This window comes from Bombina bombina, chromosome 1, assembly GCF_027579735.1.
Source record: "Bombina bombina isolate aBomBom1 chromosome 1, aBomBom1.pri, whole genome shotgun sequence".
NCBI classification, from domain to species: domain Eukaryota; kingdom Metazoa; phylum Chordata; class Amphibia; order Anura; family Bombinatoridae; genus Bombina; species Bombina bombina.
The window spans coordinates 492337280-492365039 of record NC_069499.1 but is presented as its reverse complement, the minus strand read 5'-3'; the positions used below and the strand labels follow the sequence as shown (position 1 = coordinate 492365039).

At 39.6% G+C, this 27760-nt stretch overlaps 1 protein-coding gene across 2 annotated transcripts in view; it reads left to right on the top strand.

Annotated features, from left to right (window-relative positions):
- SF3B1 (splicing factor 3b subunit 1) overlaps positions 1 to 19708 on the top strand; it is a 143148-nt gene extending 123440 nt beyond the window's left edge. For both annotated transcript variants that reach the window (XM_053698558.1, XM_053698560.1), the window contains 12 exons: positions 637 to 907; positions 1076 to 1221; positions 1877 to 2023; positions 2878 to 3003; positions 3129 to 3350; positions 4536 to 4718; positions 4808 to 4919; positions 5013 to 5133; positions 18268 to 18399; positions 18513 to 18785; positions 18911 to 19127; positions 19240 to 19708. In XM_053698558.1, coding sequence (XP_053554533.1) covers positions 637 to 907; positions 1076 to 1221; positions 1877 to 2023; positions 2878 to 3003; positions 3129 to 3350; positions 4536 to 4718; positions 4808 to 4919; positions 5013 to 5133; positions 18268 to 18399; positions 18513 to 18785; positions 18911 to 19127; positions 19240 to 19398 — 2109 coding nt within the window. In that variant the 3' untranslated portion in view covers positions 19399 to 19708. The remainder of the gene's footprint in view (positions 1 to 636; positions 908 to 1075; positions 1222 to 1876; positions 2024 to 2877; positions 3004 to 3128; positions 3351 to 4535; positions 4719 to 4807; positions 4920 to 5012; positions 5134 to 18267; positions 18400 to 18512; positions 18786 to 18910; positions 19128 to 19239) is intronic.
- The last annotated feature ends 8052 nt before the right edge of the window (positions 19709 to 27760 follow it).

Genomic DNA, 27760 nt, shown 5'->3' with positions numbered 1-27760 from the left:
GTGCCCTTTAGCTTAGGTATTGGTTCCCACTAGAAATTGATGACGTTGTGGACTCTCCATATCTTAGGAAAGAAAACAAAATGTATGCTTACCTGATAAATTTATTTTCGGATATGGTGAGTCCACAAGCCCACCCTTTTATTTAAGACAGTTATTTTTTACTTAACCTCAGGCACCTCTACGCCTTTGTGTTCCTTTTTTTCCATTTTCCTTTTCGGTCAAATGACTGGGGATTATGGGTAGGGGAGTGACAATTAACAGCTTTGCTGTGGTGCTCTTTGCCTCCTCCTGCTGGCCGGGAGTGATATTCCCACTAGTAATTGACGTTGTGTACTCTCTATACCTGGAAATAAAGAAATTTATCAGGTAAGCATAAATTTTTTTTTCTTTTGCTGTGTATGAAACTAGATATGTTTCTGTCATGAATAATCATTGGCTTAAAGAGGGGGGGGTTCAAATCTATATCATTTTTTTGTTCTCCTATTGTTTATTTAGATCTAAATAAAGCAGTATCCCTGAAAAGTTTGTTAAATTTGCAGCTACCAATATTGTGGAAGATAAATGGGCTACTGGCCTTTCAACTATTTGTTATAGTTTTGTATGTTTTAATCCAATAATGATATTCTTATATTTTAGGCTGCTGGCTTGGCTACTATGATCTCCACCATGAGACCTGATATTGATAATATGGATGAATACGTACGTAATACAACTGCTCGAGCCTTCGCAGTTGTTGCGTCTGCACTCGGTATTCCTTCATTGCTGCCTTTCTTAAAGGCCGTTTGCAAAAGCAAAAAGTCATGGCAGGCTCGACACACTGGTATTAAAATTGTGCAGCAAATTGCTATTCTCATGGGATGTGCTATTTTGCCTCACCTTAGAAGTTTGGTAGAAATTATTGAACATGGTAAGAAATTGCTCTTTATTAAAAAAGAACAGTAGTGATTAATAATAATTTCCCTTTCTGATAAACTTGAGCCTATAATGAATTGTTTTAATTTCTTGGTACTTTGTTTTCTATTTTCTACTATTGGCCTGCTGTTTTTTTTAATTCCCCCCTCCCCCTTCATTTTAGGTCTGGTTGATGAGCAGCAGAAGGTCCGCACCATCAGTGCTTTGGCTATTGCTGCTTTAGCTGAGGCTGCTACACCTTATGGTATTGAATCATTTGATTCCGTGCTAAAGCCTTTGTGGAAAGGTATTCGACAGCATAGAGGAAAGGTGTGTGTACTTTTCACATATACTTGTAAAGATTAGTCATATTAATCTTATGAATAGCTAAATAAAGTGCATCATTTCACTAATGCACACATCTTACCATGATGTGATAAAATACAACTAATTACAGGTGGGGTTTTATCGTTCATTATTTTTCTACTTTGAGACTATATCGTTTTTGCAATGTCCTTAAAGGGACATTCCAGCCACATTTGGAATCCACGTGGATGCATTTGTTTTGATTAGAAGCATTTCTGTACTATACACGTATTGTCTAAAATGCTTCTAATAAAACACTCTCAGAGAGCCTAAGATGCTTGCTTGTACCATCTGTTAATTACTCAATTTGTTAATTGCTGACATGGTACAAGCCCCACAGGCACTCTGAGCAGTTGCAGTATTAAAAATGCTGGTGCACTGACAATATCTAGCTATGTTTCACATCCACGTGCAATAAAAAAAATAACACTAAAACAGTGAACTTTTACTTGAAGCATTTTTGTCAATACATTTATATTGCAAATATGTTTCTATTTAGAGATGTCATTCATCTATGTGCATTTAGATTTTGACTGGAATGTTCCTATAATAAAAATGATTACTTATACATTTGTTACATAATATGAGATTGTCTAACTGCTGATGTTTTCATAAACAGGGGTTGGCTGCCTTCCTAAAAGCTATTGGTTACCTTATTCCTCTTATGGATGCTGAATATGCCAACTATTATACCAGAGAAGTGATGTTGATTCTAATCAGAGAGTTTCAGTCTCCTGATGAAGAAATGAAGAAAATTGTCTTAAAGGTAACTAAAGGTTCTTTTAATCCGTATTGTGTTTAACACCTAGTGTTTTACAAACTCTGGTAGCCAGAAAACCACATCTTCTAAAATCTTTGTATAACTCGTTAACAAATTGGATAATTTACATTACATCTTCTATGTTCGTTAAAGTGTGGCTGGGTTTCAAGTTTAAGATTCACACACATTTCACAATCCTTATTCAAATCTCTTTTGTTGCACAATTTTGTTTTAAATTTTATTTAATTTTTGTATGCATTTTCAGATTTCCTTGCTTTATTGTGTGTTTGTGATTTAAATCAATTTGATTTTAATCAAATCCATCCTGTCAATTTACATTACTGTTCAGTAAGACTATTTACAGTTTTGAGAACTACAAAACCAATAATATGTGATATCTTCAAGATATAAAAAATTGTCCCAAAGGATCCGACACAACTTTGAGAGAGCATGACATGTGAATGGAATAATGGAATTAATTTATCCAAAAAAAAAAAAAAAACTTAACAGCCATGAATATACAGCATCTTGCTCTATAATTAAAAACTGATTTCTATTTCAGGACGATTAACCTTTGGATTATAACGTATCTTAAATAGAAACTATCTTTATACAGATTTTTTTCCTCAGAAAGCATTTAAAAATTTTTTAAATCTTATTTTAAATAAAAAAATCAATTTGTTAAAAATTAGCTTTAAATAAATGATTGATTTTCATCCACCCTGATATTTAGTGATTTGCTGTTTTTTCTGCAACTTGTTCTGCTTTAGTAGCTTTACCTTCATACTGGAAGCCTTATTTTGTATGCTCGTGATTTATTAATTTAATTAAAAAATTTTTTTTTTTTTTTTTTTTTAAAGGTGGTCAAACAGTGCTGTGGTACAGATGGTGTTGAGGCAAACTATATTAAGACAGAAATTCTTCCCCCCTTTTTCAAACATTTCTGGCAACACAGAATGGCATTGGATAGAAGAAACTACAGACAGGTATAAACAACCTGGGTGAATTCTCTTTTGAAACCTTAAATTGCCTTATTTTTTTACATATATTTTTTAGACACTGCTTTATTAATTTTTAAGATATTTTACATTGTTTTCTAACTTATTTGTAGTTGGTGGACACCACTGTTGAGCTTGCAAACAAGGTGGGAGCTGCAGAAATCATTTCTAGGATTGTAGATGACTTAAAGGATGAGGCTGAGCAATACAGAAAAATGGTCATGGAAACAATTGAAAAGATCATGGGGAACCTTGGTGCTGCAGATATCGACCATAAGCTTGAAGAGCAGCTGATTGATGGCATACTTTATGCTTTTCAGGAACAGACAACAGAGGTATTTTTTTATTTACTTGAAGTGCTTTGATAAGCTTTAGTGTTGGAATTCTGCAGTTGTTAAAGGGACAGTCTACTCCAGATTTTTTTTGTTTAAAATAATACCTTTATAACCAATTTCCTCTATTTTCATAACTAACACAGGTATATTAATATACTTTTTACCTCTGTGATTACCTTGTATCTAAGCCTCTGCTGACTGCCCCCTTATTCCAGTTATTTTGGCATACTTGTATTTTAGTCAGTCAGTGCTGACTCCTAGGTAACTCCACAGGAGTGAGCACCATAACTTATCTATATGATCTACATGAACTATTGCTGTCTAGCTGTGAAAAACTTGTCAAAATACACTGAGAAAAAATGGCATATGAACTTAACTAGGTTTAGCTTTTAACAAAGAATACCAAGAGAAAAAAAGCTAATTTGATGATAAAAGTAAATTGGAAAGTCATTTAAAATTGCATGTCCTATCTGAATCATGAAGGTTTAGTTTTGACTTGACTTTCCTTTTAAATAGTAGAAGATATTTGAATGATTACTCTTAATTTTCTAAATGTTTGCAAAGAACAGTTATTGCATGCAGTATCGCAGTCAAATTAGTAGTTATATATTGGCATATCTAGAAAATTGCTGCAATGACACAATCTAACTATTTTACCATATAAGAGAGAAAGTTCTCCATCTATCAGTGAGGTGCAGCCTTATTACTCTAGGCAGGGGTCATTGGTTTTTCCCCAACATTATACCAAAGGGCAAGAATATCGCTTATTTGGTATATATGTGTGTATGTATGGATAAATAATATAAAGTACAGAACCAGTGAACAAGAAAAGCAATAGCTTTATGGCTAGTCACTACATCAGGAGCAACCCCTCTTAGATTAAAATGCACCTTTCTTGACTAAGAACATTCTTTTATTATATGTTTGGGTCCACCTATAAAAGACATCTATAGTTTATAGACAAGGCAGTCACCCTCTGTGTAAGAGAAATGGCAAGTCCACTATGTCTCTTGTTAACATGAGGATTACCTGGCATTTCTTGACTGGACTGTCTTATAGGTGGGTCTAAATTAAAAGATGTTGCACATTCCCTGGTTGAGCACTCCCTTTTTAATTCATTTTTTTTTATGAAAAATTTAATTTTGTATATGTAATATAATTTATTTTATTTTTTCTTCTTCTTAGGACTCTGTAATGTTAAACGGTTTCGGTACTGTTGTAAATGCTCTTGGGAAAAGAGTAAAGCCATACCTTCCCCAAATTTGTGGTACCGTTTTATGGCGCTTGAATAACAAATCTGCTAAAGTCAGACAGCAAGCAGCCGATTTGATCTCCCGTACTGCAGTTGTCATGAAAACGTGTCAAGAGGTATTGTAAATCATTACTTAAGATTTTTGTTTCATTTGTGAAATATAAAATTATTTGCAACTAAGTTTTTATATTTGTTTCTGTTGTAGGAAAAATTGATGGGCCATTTAGGTGTTGTTTTATATGAGTATCTTGGAGAAGAGTACCCTGAAGTATTGGGAAGCATTTTGGGAGCACTGAAAGCCATTGTCAATGTCATAGGTAATCATAAATTTATGAAAAATACTTTTAATTTGATTTAAGCATCTTGTGTGTATGCAATCTATTTATTTATTTATTTTATTTTCAATCTAGGCATGCACAAGATGACTCCACCAATCAAAGATCTGTTGCCAAGACTTACACCCATTTTGAAAAACAGGCACGAGAAAGTACAGGAGAACTGTATTGACTTAGTTGGGCGTATTGCAGATAGGTAAGTTACGTTTTTGCATCTTGATTAGCACTTTTTTTTGTTTAAAGGGACAGTCTAGTCAAAATTAAACTTTCATTCAGATAGGACGTATTTTTAATAAACTTTAAAATTTACTTTTATCATCAAATTTGCTTTTTTCTCTTGGTATTCTTAGTTGAAACTAAACATAGGTAGGCTCATATGCTAATTTCTAAGCCCTTAAAGGGCCGGCTCTTATCACATGCTTTTTTAATTCCTTTTCAACACAAAGACTGAAAGTACATGTGGGCCATATAGATAACACTGTGTTCAGGCACAGAAAGTTATTTAAGATTTAGCCCATCACAATGCTAAATGCAAGACAATAGATAATAAACAGTCACGTGATCAGGGGGCTGGAAAAAGGTTCTTAGATACAAGGTAATCACAGGGGTTAAAAGTATATTAATATAACAGTGTTGGTTATGCAAAACTGGGGAATGGGTAATAAAGGGGTTATATATATCTTTTAAAACAATAACAATTCTATTGTAGACTGTTTCTTTAACATTTGAATTATTGCATAAAAAAAAAAATTCAGAGGAAACAAAGATGTCACCTTAACCCTTCCTTATCCACGATTCTCTCATTTCATATGTTTCATGTTTTTATGGACCCATCTTTTTAGTATTATAGTTTTAGAGAGCAGCTGTTTATATTCAAATGTATTTTATGCTTGGAAAAACATTCATTTCTCTTAAGTGTAGTCAGTCCACGGGTCATCCATTACTTATGGAATATATCTCTTCCTAACAGGAAGCTGCAAGATGATCACCCAGCAGAGCTTGCTACATAGCTCCTCCCCTCACATGTCATATTCAGTCATTCTCTTGCAGCCTAACTAGGTGAGGTACTTGGTGATAAAACTTATTGGGGCATGATTTTTACCACATGGCCATCTTTGTTTTCTGCATAGTAACAGTTTTCTGAGCTTCCCCACTGTTGTAATATGAGTGGGAGGGGCCTATTTTAGCGCTTTTTTGTGCAGTAAAAATTCAGTCACAATCTGTCTACTTCATCCTCCATGATCCAGATCGTCTCTAGAGAGCTCAGGGGTCTTCAAAATTCATTTTGAGGGAGGTAATCAGTCACAGCAGACCTGTGACAGTGTGTTTTGACTGTGAGAAAAACGTTAATTATTAAATTGTTAATCCGTTTTTGGGTATTAAGGGGTTAATCATCCATTTGCTGGTGGGTGCAATCCTTTGCTAACTTAATACATTTACTGTGAAAAATTGGTTGCTATAACTATTTTGGTTCATTGTTATTTCAACTGTGACAGCTTTTTGTGCTTCTTAAAGGCACAGTAGCGTTTTTTATATTGCTTGTAAATTTATTTAGAAAAGTATTTCCAAGCTTGCTAGTCTCATTGCTAGTCTGTTTAAACATGTCTGACACAGATGAATCTCTTTGTTCACTATGTTTAAAGGCCAATGTGGAGCCCAATAGAAATTTATGTACTAATTGCATTGATGCTACTTTAAATAAAAGTCAATCTTTACATGTAAAGAAATTATCACCAGACAACGAGGGGGAAGTTATGCCGACTAACTCTCCTCACGTGTCAGTACCTTCGCCTCCCGCTCAGGAGGTGCGTGATTTTGTGGCGCCAAGTACATCAGGGAGGCCCTTACAAATCACTTTGCAAGACATGGCTACTGTTATGACAGAAGTATTATCTAAATTGCCAGAATTAAGAGGCAAGCGCGATAGCTCTGGGTTAAGGACAGAGCGCGCGGATGAGGTGAGAGCCATGTCAGATACTGCGTCACAGTTTGCAGAACGTGAAGACGGAGAGCTTCATTCTGTGGGTGACGGATCTGATCCAGGGAGACTGGATTCAGAGATTTCTAATTTTAAATTTAAGCTTGAGAACCTCCGCATATTGCTAGGGGAGGTATTAGCGGCTCTGAATGATTGTAACACGGTTGCAATTACAGAAAAATTATGTAGGTTGGATAGATTCTATGCGGTACCGGTGTGTACTGACGTGTTTCCTATACCTAAAAGGCTTACAGAGATTATTAGCAAGGAGTGGGATAGACCTGGTGTGCCCTTTTCCCCTCCTCCCATATTTAGGAAAATGTTTCCTATAGACGCCACCACACGAGACTTATGGCAGACGGTCCCTAAGGTGGAGGGAGCAGTTTCTACTTTAGCTAAGCGTACCACTATCCCGGTGGAGGATAGTTGTGCCTTTTCAGATCCAATGGATAAGAAATTAGAGGGTTACCTTAAGAAAATGTTTGTTCAACAAGGTTTTATCTTACAGCCCCTTGCATGCATTGCGCCTGTCACTGCTGCGGCAGCATTCTGGTTTGAGTCTCTGGAAGAGGCCATTCGCACAGCTCCATTGGATGAAATTATGAACAAGCTTAAAGCACTTAAGCTAGCTAACGCATTTGTTTCTGATGCCGTCGTACATTTAACCAAACTTACGGCTAAGAACTCCGGATTCGCCATCCAAGCGCGCAGAGCGCTATGGCTTAAATCCTGGTCAGCTGACGTGACTTCTAAATCTAAATTGCTTAATATTCCTTTCAAAGGGCAGACCTTATTCGGGCCCGGCTTGAAAGAAATTATAGCTGACATTACGGGAGGTAAGGGCCATGCTCTACCTCAGGACAGGGCCAAATCAAAGGCCAAACAGTCTAATTTTCGTGCCTTTCGTAACTTCAAGGCTGGAGCAGCATCAACTTCCTCCGCTCCAAAACAGGAAGGAGCTGTTGCTCGTTACAGGCAGGGCTGGAAAGTTAACCAGTCCTGGAACAAGGGCAAGCAGGCCAAGAAACCTGCTGCTGCCCCCAAGACAGCATGAAGAGAGGGCCCCCTATCCGGAAACGAATCTAATGGGGGGCAGACTTTCTCTCTTCGCCCAGGCTTGGGCAAGAGATGTCCAGGATCCCTGGGCGTTGGAGATCATATCTCAGGGATATCTCCTGGACTTCAAAACTTCTCCTCCACGAGGGAGATTTCATCTTTCAAGGTTATCAGCAAACCAAATAAAGAAAGAGGCGTTTCTACGCTGTGTACAAGACCTTTTACTAATGGGGGTGATCCACCCAGTTCCGCGGACGGAACACGGGCAGGGATTCTATTCAAAGCTATTTGTGGTTCCCAAGAAAGAGGGAACCTTCAGACCAATCTTGGAATCCTAAACAATTTTCTAAGAGTTCCATCATTCAAAATGGAAACTATTCGAACCATCCTTCCCATGATCCAAGAGGGTCAGTACATGACCACAGTGGATTTAAAGGATGCCTACCTTCACATACCGATTCACAGGGATCATTATCGGTACCTAAGATTTGCTTTCCTAGACAAGCATTACCAGTTTGTAGCTCTTCCCTTCGGATTATCTACGGCTCCAAGAATCTTTACAAAAGTTCTGGGCTCACTTCTGGCGGTACTAAGACCGCGAGGCATAGCGGTGACTCCGTACCTAGACGACGTTCTGATACAAGCGTCAAGTTTTCAAACTGCCAAGTCTCATACAGAGATAGTTCTGGCATTTCTGAGGACGCATGGGTGGAAGGTGAACGTGGAAAAGAGTTCTCTATTACCACTTACAAGAGTTCCCTTTCTAGGGACCCTTATAGATTCTGTAGAGATGAAAATTTACCTGACTGAGGCCAGGTTATCAAAACTTCTAAATGCTTGCCGTGTCCTTCATTCCATTCCACACCCGTCAGTAGCTCAGTGCATGGAAGTAATCGGCTTAATGGTAGCGGCAATGGACATAGTACCATTTGCGCGCCTGCATCTCAGACCGCTGCAATTGTGCATGCTAAGTCAGTGGAACGGGGATTACTCAGATTTGTCCCCCCTACTAAGTCTGGATCAAGAGACCAGAGATTCTCTTCTATGGTGGCTCTCTCGGCCACATCTGTCCAAGGGGATGACCTTTCGCAGGCCAGATTGGACGATTGTAACAGACGCCAGCCTTCTAGGCTGGGGCGCAGTCTGGAACTCCCTGAAAGCTCAGGGATTATGGACTCAGGAGGAAAAACTCCTCCCAATAAATATTCTGGAATTAAGAGCAATATTCAATGCTCTCCTAGCTTGGCCTCAGTTAGCAACTCTGAGGTTCATCAGATTTCAGTCGGACAACATCACGACTGTGGCTTACATCAACCATCAAGGGGGAACCAAAAGTTCCCTAGCGATTTTGGAAGTCTCAAAGATAATTCGCTGGGCAGAGTCTCACTCTTGCCACCTGTCAGCGATTTACATCCCAGGCGTAGAGAACTGGGAGGCGGATTTTCTAAGTCGTCAGACTTTTCATCCGGGGGAGTGGGAACTTCATCCGGAGGTCTTTGCTCAACTGATTCTTCGTTGGGGCAAACCAGATCTGGATCTCATGGCGTCTCGCCAGAACGCCAAGCTTCCTTGTTACGGATCCAGGTCCAGGGACCAGGGAGCGGTGCTGATAGATGCTCTGACAGCCCCTTGGGTCTTCAACATGGCTTATGTGTTTCCACCATTCCCGATGCTTCCTCGTTTGATTGCCAAGATCAAACAGGAAAGAGCTTCGGTGATTCTGATAGCGCCTGCGTGGCCACGCAGGACCTGGTATGCAGACCTAGTGGACATGTCGTCCTGTCCACCGTGGTCTCTACCTCTGAGACAGGACCTTCTAATTCAGGGTCCTTTCAACCATCCAAATCTAATTTCTCTGAGGCTGACTGCATGGAGATTGAATGCTTGATTCTATCAAAGCGTGGCTTCTCGGAGTCGGTTATTGATACCTTAATACAGGCTAGGAAGCCTGTTACCAGAAAAATTTACCATAAGATATGGCGTAAATATTTATATTGGTGTGAATCCAAGAGTTACTCATGGAGTAAGGTTAGGATTCCTAGGATATTGGCTTTTCTACAAGAGGGTTTAGAAAAGGGTTTATCCGCTAGTTCGCTAAAGGGACAGATTTCTGCTCTGTCCTTTTACACAAATGTCTGGCAGAGAACCCAGACGTCCAGGCTTTTTGTCAGGCCTTGGCTAGGATTAAGCCTGTGTTTAAAGCTGTTGCTCCTCCGTGGAGCTTAAACTTGGTTCTTAAAGTTCTTCAGGGTGTTCCGTTTGAACCCCTTCATTCCATTGATATTAAGCTTTTATCTTGGAAAGTTCTGTTTTTGATGGCTATTTCCTCGGCTCGAAGAGTCTCTGAGTTATCTGCCTTACATTGTGATTCTCCTTATCTGATCTTTCATTCAGACATGGTAGTCCTGCGTACTAAACCTGGGTTTTTACCTAAGGTTGTTTCCAACAGGAATATCAATCAAGAGATTGTTGTTCCATCATTATGTCCTAATCCTTCTTCAAAGAAGGAACGTCTTTTGCATAATCTAGACGTGGTCCGTGCCCTGAAGTTCTACTTACAGGCAACTAAAGATTTTCGGCAAACTTCTTCTCTGTTTGTCGTTTATTCTGGACAGAGGAGAGGTCAAAAGGCTTCGGCTACCTCTCTCTCTTTTTGGCTTCGTAGCATAATACGTTTAGCCTATGAGACTGCTGGACAGCAGCCTCCTGAAAGAATTACAGCTCATTCCACTAGAGCTGTGGCTTCCACCTGGGCCTTTAAGAATGAGGCCTCTGTTGAACAGATTTGCAAGGCTGCAACTTGGTCTTCACTTTATACTTTTTCCAAATTTTACAAATTTGACACTTTTGCTTCTTCGGAGGCTGTTTTTGGGAGAAAGGTTCTACAGGCAGTGGTTCCTTTTGTTTAATGTTCCTGCCTTGTCCCTCCCATCATCCGTGTACTTTAGCTTTGGTATTGGTATCCCATAAGTAATGGATGACCCGTGGACTGAACACACTTAACAAGAGAAAACATAATTTATGCTTACCTGATAAATTTATTTCTCTTGTAGTGTGTTCAGTCCACGGCCCGCCCTGTCTTTTTTGAGGCAGGTTCTAAATTTTAAATTATAACTCCAGTCACCACTGCACCCTATAGTTTCTCCTTTCTCGTCTTGTTTCGGTCGAATGACTGGATATGACATGTGAGGGGAGGAGCTATATAGCAGCTCTGCTTGGGTGATCCTCTTGCAACTTCCTGTTGGGAAGGAGAATATATCCCATAAGTAATGGATGACCCGTGGACTGAACACACTACAAGAGAAATAAATTTATCAGGTAAGCATAAATTATGTTTTTTAATGCTTGCCCATCCCTCCTCACACTTAGGTCCTTGTGCAGATCTATTTCACAATATATCTATATTTTGGTATCCATTATTGAAAAGCATACATATGTAGGCTCAGAAGCAATGCATTACTGTGAGGTAGCTGCTTGTTGTTTGCTGTCTCAAAGTGTTCAGCTAGACCCCAGTAGAGCATTGCTCTCAAACAAAGGATACCAAGAGAATGAAGCAAATTTAATAGAAGTAAATCTGAAAATGGTATGCTCTATCTAAAACCCAAACGTTTTTTCTTTCATGAATATGCCTCCTTAAGGTCTATTTCTTAACTCTGTATGTTTATTTTCATAACTATTTTTTTTGTTTGTTTTACTGTGAAGAATGCATGTTATTTTTGCAGGCACAAATTCAGTTTTGAGAACTACAAAACCAATAATATGTGATCGCTCTTGGAGAGCATGACATTGTGAAAAGATTAAATTAGTTTACCCCCAAAAATTACAGCCATTAATTTACAGCATCTTGCTAATCTAATCCATATTTCAGCATTAATAACCTTTAGTTTATAATATATCTTGTATAGAAACTATCTTTAGTTAGATTTTTCCCTAAAAAGCATTTTATTTAAAAAAAATAAAAAAAATAATTACAAATACTTTTTTTTTTTTATAATTCATTGTTTTCTCCAACATAGGTGTGTCCGGTCCACGGCGTCATCCTTACTTGTGGGACACTCTCCTCCCCAACAGGAAATGGCAAAGAGCCCAGCAAAGCTGGTCACATGATCCCTCCTAGGCTCCGCCTACCCCAGTCATTCTCTTTGCCGTTGTACAGGCAACATCTCCACGGAGATGGCTTAGAGTTTTTTAGTGTTTAACTGTAGTTTTTATTATTCAATCAAGAGTTTGTTATTTTAAAATAGTGCTGGTATGTACTATTTACTCAGAAACAGAAAAGAGATGAAGATTTCTGTTTGTATGAGGAAAATGATTTTAGCACCGTAACTAAAATCCATGGCTGTTCCACACAGGACTGTTGAGAGCAATTAACTTCAGTTGGGGGAACAGTGTGCAGTCTCTTACTGCTTGAGGTATGACACATTCTAACAAGACGATGTAATGCTGGAAGCTGTCATTTTCCCTATGGGATCCGGTAAGCCATGTTTATTAAGATAGTAAATAAGGGCTTCACAAGGGCTTATTAAGACTGTAGACTTTTTCTGGGCTAAATCGATTCATTATTAACACATATTTAGCCTTGAGGAATCATTTATTCTGGGTATTTTGATATGATTATATCGGCAGGCACTGTTTTAGACACCTTATTCTTTAGGGGCTTTCCCTAATCATAGTCAGAGCCTCATTTTCGCGCCGGTATGGCGCACTTGTTTTTGAGGACAGCATGGCATGCAGCTGCATGTGTGTGGAGCTCTGATACATAGAAAAGTCTTTCTGAAGGCATCATTTGGTATCGTATTCCCCTTTGGGCTTGGTTGGGTCTCAGCAAAGCAGATTCCAGGGACTGTAAAGGGGTTAAATATAAAAACGGCTCCGGTTCCGTTATTTTAAGGGTTAAAGCTTCCAAATTTGGTGTGCAATACTTTTAAGGCTTTAAGACACTGTGGTGAAATTTTGGTGAATTTTGAACAATTCCTTCATACTTTTTCGCAATTGCAATAATAAAGTGTGTTTAGTTTAAAATTTAAAGTGACAGTAACGGTTTTATTTTAAAACGTTTTTTGTGCTTTGTTATCAAGTTTATGCCTGTTTAACATGTCTGAACTACCAGATAGATTGTGTTCTGACTGTGGGGAAACCAAGGTTCCTTCTCATTTAACTATATGTATTTTATGTCATAAAAAAATTTAGTAAAAATGATGCCCAAGATGATTCCTCAAGTGAGGGGAGTAAGCATGGTACTGCATCATCCCCTCCTTCGTCTACACCAGTCTTGCCCATACAGGAGGCCCCTAGTACATCTAGTGCGCCAATACTCCTTACTATGCAACATTTAACGGCTGTAATGGATAATTCTATCAAAAACATTTTAGCCAATATGCCCACTTATCAGCGAAAGCGCGACTGCTCTGTTTTAGAAAATTCTGTAGAGCATGAGAACGCTGATGATATGGTTTCTGAAGGGCCCCTACACCAGTCTGAGGGGGCCAGGGAGGTTTTGTCTGAGGGAGAAATTTCAGATTCAGGAAACATTTCTCAACAAGCTGAACCTGATGTGATTACTTTTAAATTTAAGTTGGAACATCTCCGCGCTCTGCTTAAGGAGGTGTTATCCAATTTGGATGATTGTGATTATCTGGTCATTCCAGAACCACTATGTAAAATGGAAAAGTTCTTAGAGGCCCCGGGGCCCCCCGAAGCTTTTCCTATATCCAAGCGGGTGGCGTACATTGTTAGTAAAGAATGGGACAGGCCCGGTATACCTTTAGTACCTCCCCCCATATTTATAAAATTGTTTTCCTATAGTCGACCCCAGAAAGGACTGATGGCAGACAGTCCCCAAGGTCGAGGGGGCGGTTTCTACTCTACACAAGCGCGCCACTATACCCATAGAAGATAGTTGTGCTTTCCAAGATCCTATGGATAAAAAAATTAGAAGGTCTGCTAAAGATGTTTGTTCAGCAAGGTTCCCTTCTACAACCAATTGCATGCATTGTCCCTGTCACTGCAGCCGCGTGTTTCTAGTTTGATGAGCTAGGAAAGGCGATTATTAGTAATTCTTCTTCTTATGAGGAGATTATGGACAGAATTCGTGCTCTTAAATTGGCTAATTCTTTCACCCTAGACGCCACCTTGCAATTGGCTAGGTTAGCGGCGAAAAAATTCTGGGTTTGCTATTGTGGCGCAGAGCGCTTTGGTTAAAATCTTGGGCAGCGGATGCATCTTCCAAGAACAAATTGCTTGACATTCCTTTCAAGGGGAAAACACTCTTTGGCCCTGACTTGAAAGAGATTATCTCTGATATCACTGGGGGCAAGGGCCACGCCCTTCCTCAGGATAGGTCTTTTCAAGACCAAAAATAAACCTAAGTTTCGTCCCTTTCGCAGAAACGGATCAGCCCCAAGGGCTACGTCCTCTAAGCAGGAAGGTAATACTTCTCAAGCCAATCCAGCCTGGAGACCTATGCAAGGCTGGAGCAAAGGAAAGCAGGCCAGGAAACCTGCCACTGCTACCAAGACAGCATGAAATGCGGGCCCCCGATCCGGGACCGGATCTGGTGGGGGGCAGACTCTCTCTCTTCGCTCAGGCTTGGGAAAGAGATGTTCTGGATCCTTGGGCGCTAGAAATAGTCTCCCAAGGTTATTCTCTGGAGTTCAAGGGGCTTCCTCCAAGGGGGAGGTTCCACAGGTCTCAGTTGTCTTCAGACCACATAAGAAGACAGGCATTCTTACATTGGGTAGAAGACCTGCTAAAAATGGGAGTGATTCATCCTGTTCCATTAGGAGAACAAGGGAGGGGGTTCTACTCCAATCTGTTCATAGTTCCCAAAAAAGAGGGAACGTTCAGACCAATCTTAGATCTCAAGATCTTGAACAAGTTTCTCAAGGTTCCATCGTTCAAGATGGACACCATTCGAACAATTCTTTCTTCCATCCAGGAAGGTCAATTCATGACCAAGGTGGATTTCAAGGATGCGTATCTACATATTCCTATCCACAAGGAACATCATCGGTTCCTAAGGTTTGCATTCCTGGACAAGCATTTCCAGTTCGTGGCATTTTCTTTCGGATTAGCCACTGCTCCTAGGATTTTCTCATAGGTACTAGGGTCCCTTCTGGCGGTGCTAAGACCAAGGGGCATTGCTGTAGTACCTTACTTGGACGACATTCTGATTCGAGCGTCGTCCCTTCCTCAAGTAAAGGCTCACACGGACATTGTCCTGGCCTTTCTCAGATCTCACGGATGGAAAGTGAACGTGGAAAAGAGTTCTCTATCTCCGTCAACGAGGGTTCCCTTCTTGGGAACTATAATAGACTCCTTAGAAATGAGGATTTTTCTGACAGAAGCCAGAAAAACAAAACTTCTAGACTCTTGTCGGATACTTCATTCCGTTCCTCTTCCTTCCATAGCGCAGTGCATGGAAGTGATAGGTTTGATGGTAGCGGCAATGGACATAGTTCCTTTTGTGCGCATTCATCTAAGACCATTACAACTGTTCATGCTCAGTCAGTGGAATGGGGACTATTCAGACTTGTCTCCGAAGATACAAGTAAATCAGAGGACCAGAGACTCATTCCGTTGGTGGCTGTCCCTGGACAACCTGTCACAAGGGATGACCTTCCGCAGACCAGAGTGGGTCATTGTCACGACCGACGCCAGTCTGATGGGCTGGGGCGCGGTCTGGGGATCCCTGAAAGCTCAGGGTCTTTGGTCTCGGGTAGAATCTCTTCTACCGATAAATATTCTGGAACTGAGAGCGATATTCAATGCTCTCAAAGCTTGGCCTCAGCTAGCGAGGGCCAAGTTCATACATCAACCATCAGGGGGGAACAAGGAGTTCCCTAGCGATGGAAGAAGTGACCAAAATCATTCTATGGGCGGAGTCTCACTCCTGCCACCTGTCTGCTATCCACATCCCAGGAGTGGAAAATTGGGAAGCGGATTTTCTGAGTCGTCAGACATTGCATCCGGGGGAGTGGGAACTCCATCCGGAAATCTTTGCCCAAGTCACTCAACCGTGGGGCATTCCAGACATGGATCTGATGGCCTCTCGTCAGAACTTCAGAGTTCCTTACTACGGGTACAGATCCAGGGATCCCAAGGCGGCTCTAGTGGATGCACTAGTAGCACCTTGGACCTTCAAACTAGCTTATGTGTTCCCGCCGTTTCCTCTCATCCCCAGGCTGGTAGCCAGGATCAATCAGGAGAGGGCGTCGGTGATTTTGATAGCTCCTGCGTGGCCACGCAGGACTTGGTATGCAGATCTGGTGAATATGTCATCGGCTCCACCATGGAAGCTACCTTTGAGAGACCTTCTTGTTCTAGGTCCGTTCGACCCACTCCTGCTGACTGCTTGGAGATTGAACGCTTGATCTTATCAAAGCGAGGGTTCTCAGATTCTGTTATTAATACTCTTGTTCAGGCCTGAAAGCCTGTAACCAGAAAAATTACCACATAATTTGGTATATCTGTTGGTGTGAATCTGCAGGATTCCCTTGGGACAAGGTTAAGATTCCTAAGAGTCTATCCTTCCTTCGAGAAGGATTGGAAAAAGGATTATCTGCAAGTTCCTTGATGGGACAGATTTCTGCCTTGTCTGTGTTACTTCACAAAAAGCTGGCAGCTGTGCCAGATGTTCTAGCCTTTGTTCAGGCTCTGGTTAGAATCAAGCCTGTTTACAAAATTTTGACTCCTCCTTGGAGTCTCAACCTAGTTCTTTCAGTTCTTCAGGGGGTTCCGTTTGAACCCTTACATTCCGTTGATATTAAGTTATTATCTTGGAAAGTTTTGTTTTTGGTTGCAATTTCTTCTGCTAGAAGAGTTTCAGAATTATCTGCTCTGCAGTGTTCTTCTCCTTATCTGGTGTTCCATGCAGATAAGGTGGTTTTGCGTACTAAACCTGGTTTTCTTCCAAAAGTTGTTTCTAACAAAAACATTAACCAGGAGATAGTTGTGCCTTCTTTGTGTCCTAATCCAGTTTCAAAGAAGGAACGTTTGTTGCACAACTTGGATGTAGTTCGTGCTCTCAAATTTTACTTAGCAGCTACTAAGGATTTCAGACAAACTTTGTCTTTGTTTGTTGTTTATTCTGGTAAACGGAGAGGTCAAAAAGCAACTTCTACCTCTCTCTCCTTCTGGATTAAAAGCATTATCCGATTGGCTTATGAGACTGCCGGACGGCAGCCTCCTGAAAGAATCACAGCTCACTCCACTAGGGCTGGGGCTTCCACATGGGCCTTCAAGAACGAGGCTTCTGTTGATCAGATATGTAAGGCAGCGACTTGGTTTTCACTGCACACTTTTTCTAAATTTTACAAATTGGATACTTTTGCTTCTTCTGAGGCTATTTTTGGGAGAAAGGTTTTGCAAGCCGTGGTGCCTTCCATTTAGGTGACCTGATTTGCTCCCTCCCTTCATCCGTGTCCTAAAGCTTTGGTATTGGTTCCCACAAGTAAGGATGACGCCGTGGACCGGACACACCTATGTTGGAGAAAACAGAATTTATGTTTACCCGATAAATTACTTTCTCCAACGGTGTGTCCGGTCCACGGCCCGCCCTGGTTTTTTTAATCAGGTCTGATAATTTATTTTCTTTAACTACAGTCACCACGGTAACATATGGTTTCTCCTATGCAAATATTCCTCCTTAACGTCGGTCGAATGACTGGGGTAGGCGGAGCCTAGGAGGGATCATGTGACCAGCTTTGCTGGGCTCTTTGCCATTTCCTGTTGGGGAGGAGAGTGTCCCACAAGTAAGGATGACGCCGTGGACCGGACACACCGTTGGAGAAAGTAATTTATCGGGTAAACATAAATTCTGTTTTTATCGGCCCTGATTATGTTTAATGAAACAATTTTCATTATTTTTCAGTTTTTAATGTAATTGAGCAATTTAGAATTTTCAGAACATGAAATGCACCCTGCTGACTCCTCAAGACTTACCCAGCTATTTATCTGTCCATAATTGGCTTTACCCGCAAAACAATTCACTTTATACTAACTTTGACAGTGTCTAGCCTTGTTGTCTGTGGAGTAATGCTTAGATTGGCTTCTCCAAATAAGGTGAATGGTGGGTGGAGTTTTGCAAATTAAAAATTGCAATAAAATGGATTTCAATTTGTTTTAAAAACATTAGAACTTGGCTGATATGTTTCCATAGTAACATTAAAAAAATGTAATTACAAGGTGTTAACTGACCCTTTAAATTTTTTTATACAATTGTCTGCTTTTTGTAAGCTCCACATAAATATTGACCTTAATCTTTCTTTTTGTATTCTATTTTTTTTATTTATTCAGGGGAGCAGAATATGTATCTGCCAGGGAGTGGATGAGGATTTGTTTTGAGTTGCTAGAGTTATTGAAGGCTCATAAGAAAGCAATCAGAAGAGCTACTGTGAATACCTTTGGCTATATTGCTAAAGCAATTGGGTAAGTTTTTTGTGTTTGGAAAAAATGTTTTGGTCACTTTCCAATACTACTGTTTTAAATGTTTCTAAGTTTTTCTTTCCTCTTAATAACTGTTCACTATCTCCTTTTTGCAGGCCACACGATGTACTCGCCACACTTCTTAATAACTTAAAAGTACAAGAAAGACAAAACAGAGTGTGTACTACAGTAGCAATTGCTATTGTGGCTGAAACCTGCTCACCATTTACAGTTTTACCAGCCCTAATGAATGAATACAGAGTACCAGAACTCAATGTTCAGAATGGTGTATTGAAATCTCTTTCCTTTCTTTTTGAGTACATTGGAGAAATGGGAAAAGATTATATTTATGCTGTAACACCATTGCTGGAAGATGCTTTAATGGACAGGTATTTTATAAATTAAGAGTCATGATATGGCCAAAATGATCACTTTTTTTGAAATGTGGTTTTTTTTGGGTTTTTTTTTTAAATATAGCAAATTTACTATAATTTTTTTTTTTTTCCCCCTACAGAGATCTTGTACACAGACAAACGGCTAGTGCAGTTGTACAACATATGTCACTTGGTGTATATGGATTTGGTTGTGAAGATTCTTTGAATCACTTACTTAATTACGTCTGGCCCAATGTTTTTGAAACGTCACCTCATGTAATCCAAGCCGTTATGGGGGCTCTTGAAGGTCTACGAGTAGCTATTGGACCATGTCGAATGTTGCAGTATTGCTTACAGGTAGGTTTAATAAAAAAAATTATATATATATATATATATATATATATATATATACATATACACACACACACACTTTGAGCCTTAACGTTTTAAAAAATTCTGTTTGTTTTAGGGTCTCTTCCACCCAGCCAGAAAAGTCAGAGATGTATATTGGAAAATTTACAATTCAATCTATATTGGCTCTCAAGATGCTCTCATAGCACATTATCCTCGTATCTACAATGATGAAAAGAACACATACGTCCGCTATGAACTTGACTACGTGTTGTAAAGTGTTTGTTCCGTCTTGTATTAAATTTTTATTTTAATTGTTTCTAAATTTGCTTTAAATTTGATGTAAAACTAAATTTATTGCGTATCAGTAGTGCTGGACACAGAAAATATTCTGCAGCATGAGTTTTAGAAGAAGCTTGTTTTTGATGTAAAAACGTGGACGCTTAAAGTGGTAATGAAAGATGAGAGTTTATCATATTCTGAACAGATAACTTGTGAGATCTGTCTTACGATTCAAGTGTCATTCCTAGTATTCAAAGGGATGTGTATTTGGGAAATAAACATTTTGTGTACAAAATGGAAAAAAATTCATTTAATTTGCCATAACAAAAACGCTTTAGTCTTTTTAATGATACAAGTTGTTAGCTCAAGACTCATAAGCAAATCTTAGCAATTATGTATTCTGGATTGAAACAATCTCCCTTGCTGGCACCTATGGTTAAGAGGAAAAAAAATAAATATAGGATACAAACAAATTGACCATAATCAATATCTGAAAATAACAAACCTCAAAAGGTATTTCACATGAAAGTGAGGGTCCATGAAAATCCATTCTAACATATGAGAATTACATCATCTTGTTACCAGGACGAGGCAAAGGCACCTCAACCCTGAGCATTTAACTATCCCTCCTACTTCCTCTTCCCTGTAAGCTGTAAGTTATAAATCTACATTCTTACATCCATATTGTTTAGGGTTTTGTTTTTTAAATTGAGATATATACACAGAAATACAACATAATCATGTAAATAATTCAATACCAAATTTATTTTCATCAGCATATACTAGTCTTAACATCCTTAACATGAATCCGATCATTTTAGATCCATAGATTCACTATCGTCTACAGTTTACTTCAGCAAGGTATGTTAAATATGATGGAGGCCATAGATAAGACAAGCAAGAGAAGGGAGCATACTTATCTTACTATTTCTTTCCTATGACATGGAGAGTCCACAACATCATTCATCACAACATCATTCCAATTACTAGTGGGATATTCAACTCCTAGCCAGCAGGAGGAGGCAAAGAGCACCCCAGTAAAGCTGTTAAGTGTAACTGCCTTACCCATAACCCCCAGTCATTCTCTTTGCCTCTGTCAATGGAGGTTGTGCAAAGTTAGTGTCTGAAGAATTTAAACCTTTTTATGGGTACTTTTCCCTGCAAGTAAGGATTGGGGTCTAGCTGTGTCCACGTCAGTAGTGGTGGCTTTTAGCAGTTAAAATGCGGCGAGGCAGTCCTTGCTTTACTTTTAACACTTTGCTACCCCTTTGTGGAAAACCAGAGTTGGTTACTCTGTTCTTTCTTTTCCTACAGGTCCATGACAGGGAGCGTAGTGCCTGCCACACCTTGAGGATCAGCATCTCTTATGCAAGGATCTAAGGTAAGTGCCTTTGCCTTCTAGGTAATGAAGGACAGCAGCACTTATGGGGTTAATTCTCCTTCTAGATCCTTTTTGTTGTTAGCTACAAAGATAATCCTTGTAGCTAACGCACTTTAATATGGGATACATTTATTCCTAAATTGGCAGTATGAGATTAAAGAGACAGAGTTCTCTTAATGGTCTGGAATGTATTTTGTCTAGAGATGTGTTAGATTTGGTTTTTAACAAGCAGTGAATTTTAAACTGCGCCTTTTTTCCTCTGCAGGGAAATATTGCACACTTTAATGTTAGTCCGGTCACGTGACACCCATACTTACGGTTCAGCAGAGTGGTGCCGATGCGACCGGACTGATACGCAGTACAGTTAAGCTTTTCAAGTGGAGGCTGTTTTCTCTTGTAAGGTGTATCCAGTCCACGGATCATCCATTACTTGTGGGATATTCTCCTTCCCAACAGGAAGTTGCAAGAGGACACCCACAGCAGAGCTGCTATATAGCTCCTCCCCTAACTGCCATATCCAGTCATTCTCTTGCAACTCTCAACAAAGATGGACGTAGTAAGAGGAGAGTGGTAAAATATAGTTAGTTTTTTCTTCAATCAAAAATTTGTTATTTCTTTCATGTAATTAGCAAGAGTCCATGAGCTAGTGACGTATGGGATATACATTCCTACCAGGAGGGGCAAAGTTTCCCAAACCTTAAAATGCCTATAAATACACCCCTCACCACACCCACAAATCAGTTTTACAAACTTTGCCTCCAAGGGAGGTGGTGAAGTAAGTTTGTGCTAGATTCTACGTTGATATGCGCTCCGCAGCAGGTTGGAGCCCGGTTTTCCTCTCAGCGTGCAGTGAATGTCAGAGGGATGTGAGGAGAGTATTGCCTGTTTGAATTCAATGATCTCCTTCTACGGGGTCTATTTCATGGGTTCTCTGTTATCGGTCGTAGAGATTCATCTCTTACCTCCCTTTTCAGATCGACGATATACTCTTATATATACCATTACCTCTGCTGATTTTCGTTTCAGTACTGGTTTGGCTTTCTACAACATGTAGATGAGTGTCCTGGGGTAAGTAAGTCTTATTTTCTGTGACACTCTAAAGCTATGGTTGGGCACTTTTTTATAAAGTTCTAAATATATGTATTCAAACATTTATTTGCCTTGACTCAGGATGTTCAACATTTCCTTATTTCAGACAGTCAGTTTCATATTTGGGATAATGCATTTGAATATATCATTTTTATCTTACCTTAAAATTTGACTTTTCCCTGTGGGCTGTTAGGCTCGCGGGGGCAGAAAATGCTTTATTTTATTGCGTCATTCTTGGCGCGGACTTTCTTGGCGTGAAAATTTTTTTCTATTTCCGGCGTCATACGTGTCGCCGTAAGTTGCGTCATTTTTGACGTTTTTCGCGCCAAAAATGTCGGCGTTCCGGATGTGGCGTCATTTTTGTCGCTAATAGCATTTAGGCGCCAAATATTGTGGGCGTCAATTTTGTCTCCACTTTATTTAAGTCTCATTATTTGTTGCTTCTGGTTGCTAGAAGCTTGTTCACTGGCATTTTTTCCCATTCCTGAAACTGTCATTTAAGGAATTTGATCAATTTTGCTTTATATGTTGTTTTTTCTATTACATATTGCAAGATGTCCCACGTTGCAACTGAGTCAGAAGATACTACTGGAAAATCGCCGCCTGGTGCTGGAACTACCAAAGCTAAGTGTATCTGCTGTAAACTTTTGGTAGTTGTTCCTCCAGCTGTTGTTTGTATTAAATGTCATGACAAACTTGTTAATGCAGAAAATATTTCCTTTAGTAAAGTACCATTACCTGTTGCAGTTCCATCAACATCTAATGTTCAGAGTGTTCCTGATAACATAAGAGATTTTGTTTCTGAATCCATTAAGAAGGCTATGTCTGTTATTCCTCCTTCTGGTAAACATAAAAAGTCTTTTAAAACTTCTCTTTATACAGATTAATTTTTAAATGAACATCATCATTCTGATTCTAATGATTCTTCTGATACAGAGGATTCTGTCTCAGAGGTTGATGCTGATAAATCGTCATATTTATTTAAAATGGAATTTATCTGTTCTTTACTTAAAGAAGTCCTAATTGCATTAGAAATTGAGGATTCTGGTCCTCTTGATACTAAATCTAAACGTTTAGACAAGGTCTTTAGATCTCCTGTGGTTATTCCAGAAGTTTTTCCTGTTCCTGGTGCTATTTCTGAAGTAATTTCCAGAGAATGGAATAATTTGGGTAATTCATTTACTCCTTCTAAACGTTTTAAGCAATTATATCCTGTACCGTCCGACAGATTAGAGTTTTGGGACAAAATCCCTAAAGTTGATGGGGTTATTTCTACCCTTGTTAAACGTACTACTATTCCTACGGCAGATGGTACTTCCTTTAAGGATCCTTTAGATGGGAAAATTGAATCCTTTCTAAGAAAAGCTTATCTGTGTTCAGGTAATCTTCTTAGACCTGCTATATCATTGGCTGATGTTGCTGCAGCTTCAACATTTTGGTTGGAAACTTTAGCGCAACAAGTAACAGATCATGATTCTCATAATATTATTATTCTTCTTCAACATGCTAATAATTTTATCTGTGATGCCATTTTTGATATCAGAGTTGATGTCAGGTTTATGTCTCTAGCTATTTTAGCTAGAAGAGCTTTATGGCTTAAAACTTGGAATGCTGATATGTCTTCTAAATCAACTCTACTTTCCCTTTCTTTCCAGGGTAATAAATTATTTGGTTCTCAGTTGGATTCTATTATCCCAACTGTTACTGGTGGGAAAGGAACTTTTTTACCACAGGATAAAAAATCTAAGGGTAAAAACAGGGCTAATAATCGTTTTCGTTCCTTTCGTTTCAACAAAGAACAAAAGCCTGATCCTTCAACCTCAGGAGCAGTTTCAGTTTGGAAACCATCTCCAGTCTGGAATAAATCCAAGCCTTCTAGAAAAGCAAAGCCAGCTTCTAAGTCCACATGAAGGTGCGGCCCTCATTCCAGCTCAGCTGGTAGGGGGCAGATTACGTTTTTTCAAAGATATTTGGATCAATTCTGTTCACAATCTTTGGATTCAGAACATTGTTTCAGAAGGGTACAGAATTGGTTTCAAGATAAGACCTCCTGCAAAGAGATTTTTTCTTTCCCGTGTCCCAGTAAACCCAGTGAAAGCTCAAGCATTTCTGAAATGTGTTTCAGATCTAGAGTTGGCTGGAGTAATTATGCCAGTTCCAGTTTTGCAACAGGGGCTGGGGTTTTATTCGAATCTCTTCATTGTACCCAAGAAGGAGAATTCCTTCAGACCAGTTCTGGATCTAAAAATATTGAATCGTTCTGTAAGGATACCAACATTCAAAATGGTAACTGTAAGGACTATCTTGCCTTTTGTTCAGCAAGGGCATTATGTCTACAATAGATTTACAGGATGCATATCTGCATATTCCGATTCATCCAGCTCACTATCAGTTCCTGAGATTCTCTTTCCTGGACAAGCATTACCAGTTTGTGGCTCTGCCGTTTGGCCTAGCTACAGCTCCAAGAATTTTTTCAAAGGTTCTCGGTGCCCTTCTGTCTGTAATCAGAGAACAGGGTATTGTGGTATTTCCTTATTTGGACGATATCTTGGTACTTGCTCAGTCTTCACATTTAGCAGAATCTCATACGAATCGACTTGTGTTGTTTCTTCAAGATCATGGTTGGAGGATCAATTCACTAAAAAGTTCATTGATTCCTCAGACAAGGGTAACCTTTTTAGGTTTCCAGATAGATTCAGTGTCCATGACTCTATCCTTGACAGACAAGAGACGTCTAAAATTGATTTCAGCTTGTCGAAACCTTCAGTCACAATCATTCCCTTCGGTAGCCTTATGCATGGAAATTCTAGGTCTTATGACTGCTGCATCGGACGCGATCCCCTTTGCTCGTTTTCACATGCGACCTCTTCAGCTCTGTATGCTGAACCAATGGTGCAGGGATTACACAAAGATATCTCAATTAATATCTTTAAAACCGATTGTCCGACATTCTCTGATGTGGTGGACAGATCACCATCGTTTAATTCAGGGGGCTTCTTTTGTTCTTCCGACCTGGACTATAATCTCAACAGATGCAAGTCTTACAGGTTGGGGAGCTGTGTGGGGGTCTCTGACGGCACAAGGGGTTTGGGAATCTCAGGAGGTGAGATTACCGATCAATATTTTGGAACTCTGTGCAATTTTCAGAGCTCTTCAGTCTTGGCCTCTTCTGAAGAGAGAGTCGTTCATTTGTTTTCAGACAGACAATGTCACAACTGTGGCATACATCAATCATCAAGGAGGGACTCACAGTCCTCTGGCTATGAAAGAAGTATCTCGAATTCTGGTTTGGGCGGAATCCAGCTCCTGTCTAATCTCTGCGGTTCATATCCCAGGTATAGACAATTGGGAAGCGGATTATCTCAGTCGCCAAACGTTGCATCCGGGCGAATGGTCTCTTCACCCAGAGGTATTTCTTCAGATTGTTCAAATGTGGGAACTCCCAGAAATAGATCTGATGGCTTCTCATCTAAACAAGAAACTTCCCAGGTATCTGTCCAGATCCCGGGATCCTCAGGCGGAGGCAGTGGATGCATTATCACTTCCTTGGAAGTATCATCCTGCCTATATCTTTCCGCCTCTAGTTCTTCTTCCAAGAGTAATCTCCAAGATTCTGAAGGAATGCTCGTTTGTTCTGCTGGTAGCTCCAGCATGGCCTCACAGGTTTTGGTATGCGGATCTTGTCCGGATGGCCTCTTGCCAGCCGTGGACTCTTCCGTTAAGACCAGACCTTCTGTCGCAAGGTCCTTTCTTCCATCAGGATCTCAAATCCTTAAATTTAAAGGTATGGAGATTGAACGCTTGATTCTTGGTCAAAGAGGTTTCTCTGACTCTGTGATTAATACTATGTTACAGGCTCGTAAATCTGTATCTAGAGAGATATATTATATAGTCTGGAAGACTTATATTTCTTGGTGTCTTTCTCATCATTTTTCCTGGCATTCTTTTAGAATTCCGAGAATTTTACAGTTTCTTCAGGATGGTTTAGATAAAGGTTTGTCCGCAAGTTCCTTGAGAGGACAAATCTCTGCTCTTTCTGTTCTTTTTCACAGAAAGATTGCTAATCTTCCTGATATTCATTGTTTTGTACAAGCTTTGGTTCGTATAAAACCTGTCATTAAGTCTATTTCTCCTCCTTGGAGTTTGAATTTGGTTCTGAGGGCTCTTCAGGCTCCTCCTTTTGAACCCATGCATTCATTGGACATTAAATTACTTTCTTGGAAAGTTTTGTTCCTTTTGGCCATCTCTTCTGCCAGAAGAGTCTCTGAATTATCTGCTCTTTCTTGTGAGTCTCCTTTTCTGATTTTTCATCAGGATAAGGCGGTGTTGAACTTCTTTTGAATTTTTACCTAAGGTTGTGAATTCCAACAACATTAGTAGAGAAATTGTGGTTCCTTCATTATGTCCTAATCCTAAGAATTCTAAGGAGAAATCATTGCATTCTTTGGATGTTGTTAGAGCTTTGAAATATTATGTTGAGGCTACTAAGTCTTTCCGAAAGACTTCTAGTCTATTTGTCATCTTTTCCGGTTCTAGAAAAGGTCAGAAAGCTTCTGCCATTTCTTTGGCATCTTGGTTGAAATCCTTAATTCACCATACTTATGTCGAGTCGGGTAAAACTCCGCCTCAAAGGATTACAGCTCATTCTACTAGGTCAGTTTCTACTTCCTGGGCGTTTAGGAATGAGGCTTCGGTTGATCAGATTTGCAAAGCAGCAACTTGGTCCTCTTTGCATACTTTTACTAAATTCTACCATTTTGATGTGTTTTCTTCTTCTGAAGCAGTTTTTGGTAGAAAAGTACTTCAGGCAGCGGTTTCAGTTTGAATCATCTGCTTATGTTTTCATTAAACTTTATTTCTTCTGTTATGTGTGATCAGTCCACGGGTCATCATTACTTCTGGGATATAACTCCTCCCCAACAGGAAATGCAAGAGGATTCACCCAGCAGAGCTGCATATAGCTCCTCCCCTCTACGTCACTCCCAGTCATTCTCTTGCACCCAACGACTAGATAGGATGTGTGAGAGGACTATGGTGATTATACTTAGTTTTTATAACTTCAATCAAAAGTTTGTTATTTTACAATAGCACCGGAGCGTGTTATTGCCTCTCTGGCAGAGTTTGAAGAAGAATCTACCAGAGTTTTTACTATGATTTTAACCGGAGTAGTTAAGATCATATTGCTGTTTCTCGGCCATCTGAGGGAGGTAAAAGCTTCAGATCAGGGGACAGCGGGCAGATGAATCTGCATTGAGGTATGTAGCAGTTTTTATTTTCTGAATGGAATTGATGAGAAAATCCTGCCATACCGTTATGACATGTATGTATACTCTACACTTCAGTATTCTGGGGATGGTATTTCACTGGAATTACTCTGTTAAAAGTACATTAAACCTTTGAATAGGTATTTATTATGTTAAACGTTTTTGCTGGAATGTAGAATCGTTTGCATTTTCTGAGGTACTGAGTGAATAAATGTTTGGGCATTATTTTTCCACTTGGCAGTTGCTTGTTTTAAATTGTGACAGTTTCGTTTCTCTCTCACTGCTGTGTGTGAGGGGGAGGGGCCGTTTTTGGCGCTCTTTGCTATGCATCAAAAATTTCCAGTCAGTTACTCTTGTATTTCCTGCATGATCCGGTTCATCTCTAACAGAACTCAGGGGTCTTCAAACTTCTTTGGAGGGAGGTAGATTCTCTCAGCAGAGCTGTGAGACTTATATATTGACTGTGATTAAAAAACGTTGCTCTGTAATTTTTATGTTTCAAATTTAATTATTGTTACTTTACTAAGGGGAACAAACCTTTGCTAAAAGTTGTGTTGTTTTTAAGGATTGATGCTATAACTGTTTTTCAGTTCATTATTTCAACTGTCATTTAATCGTTTAGT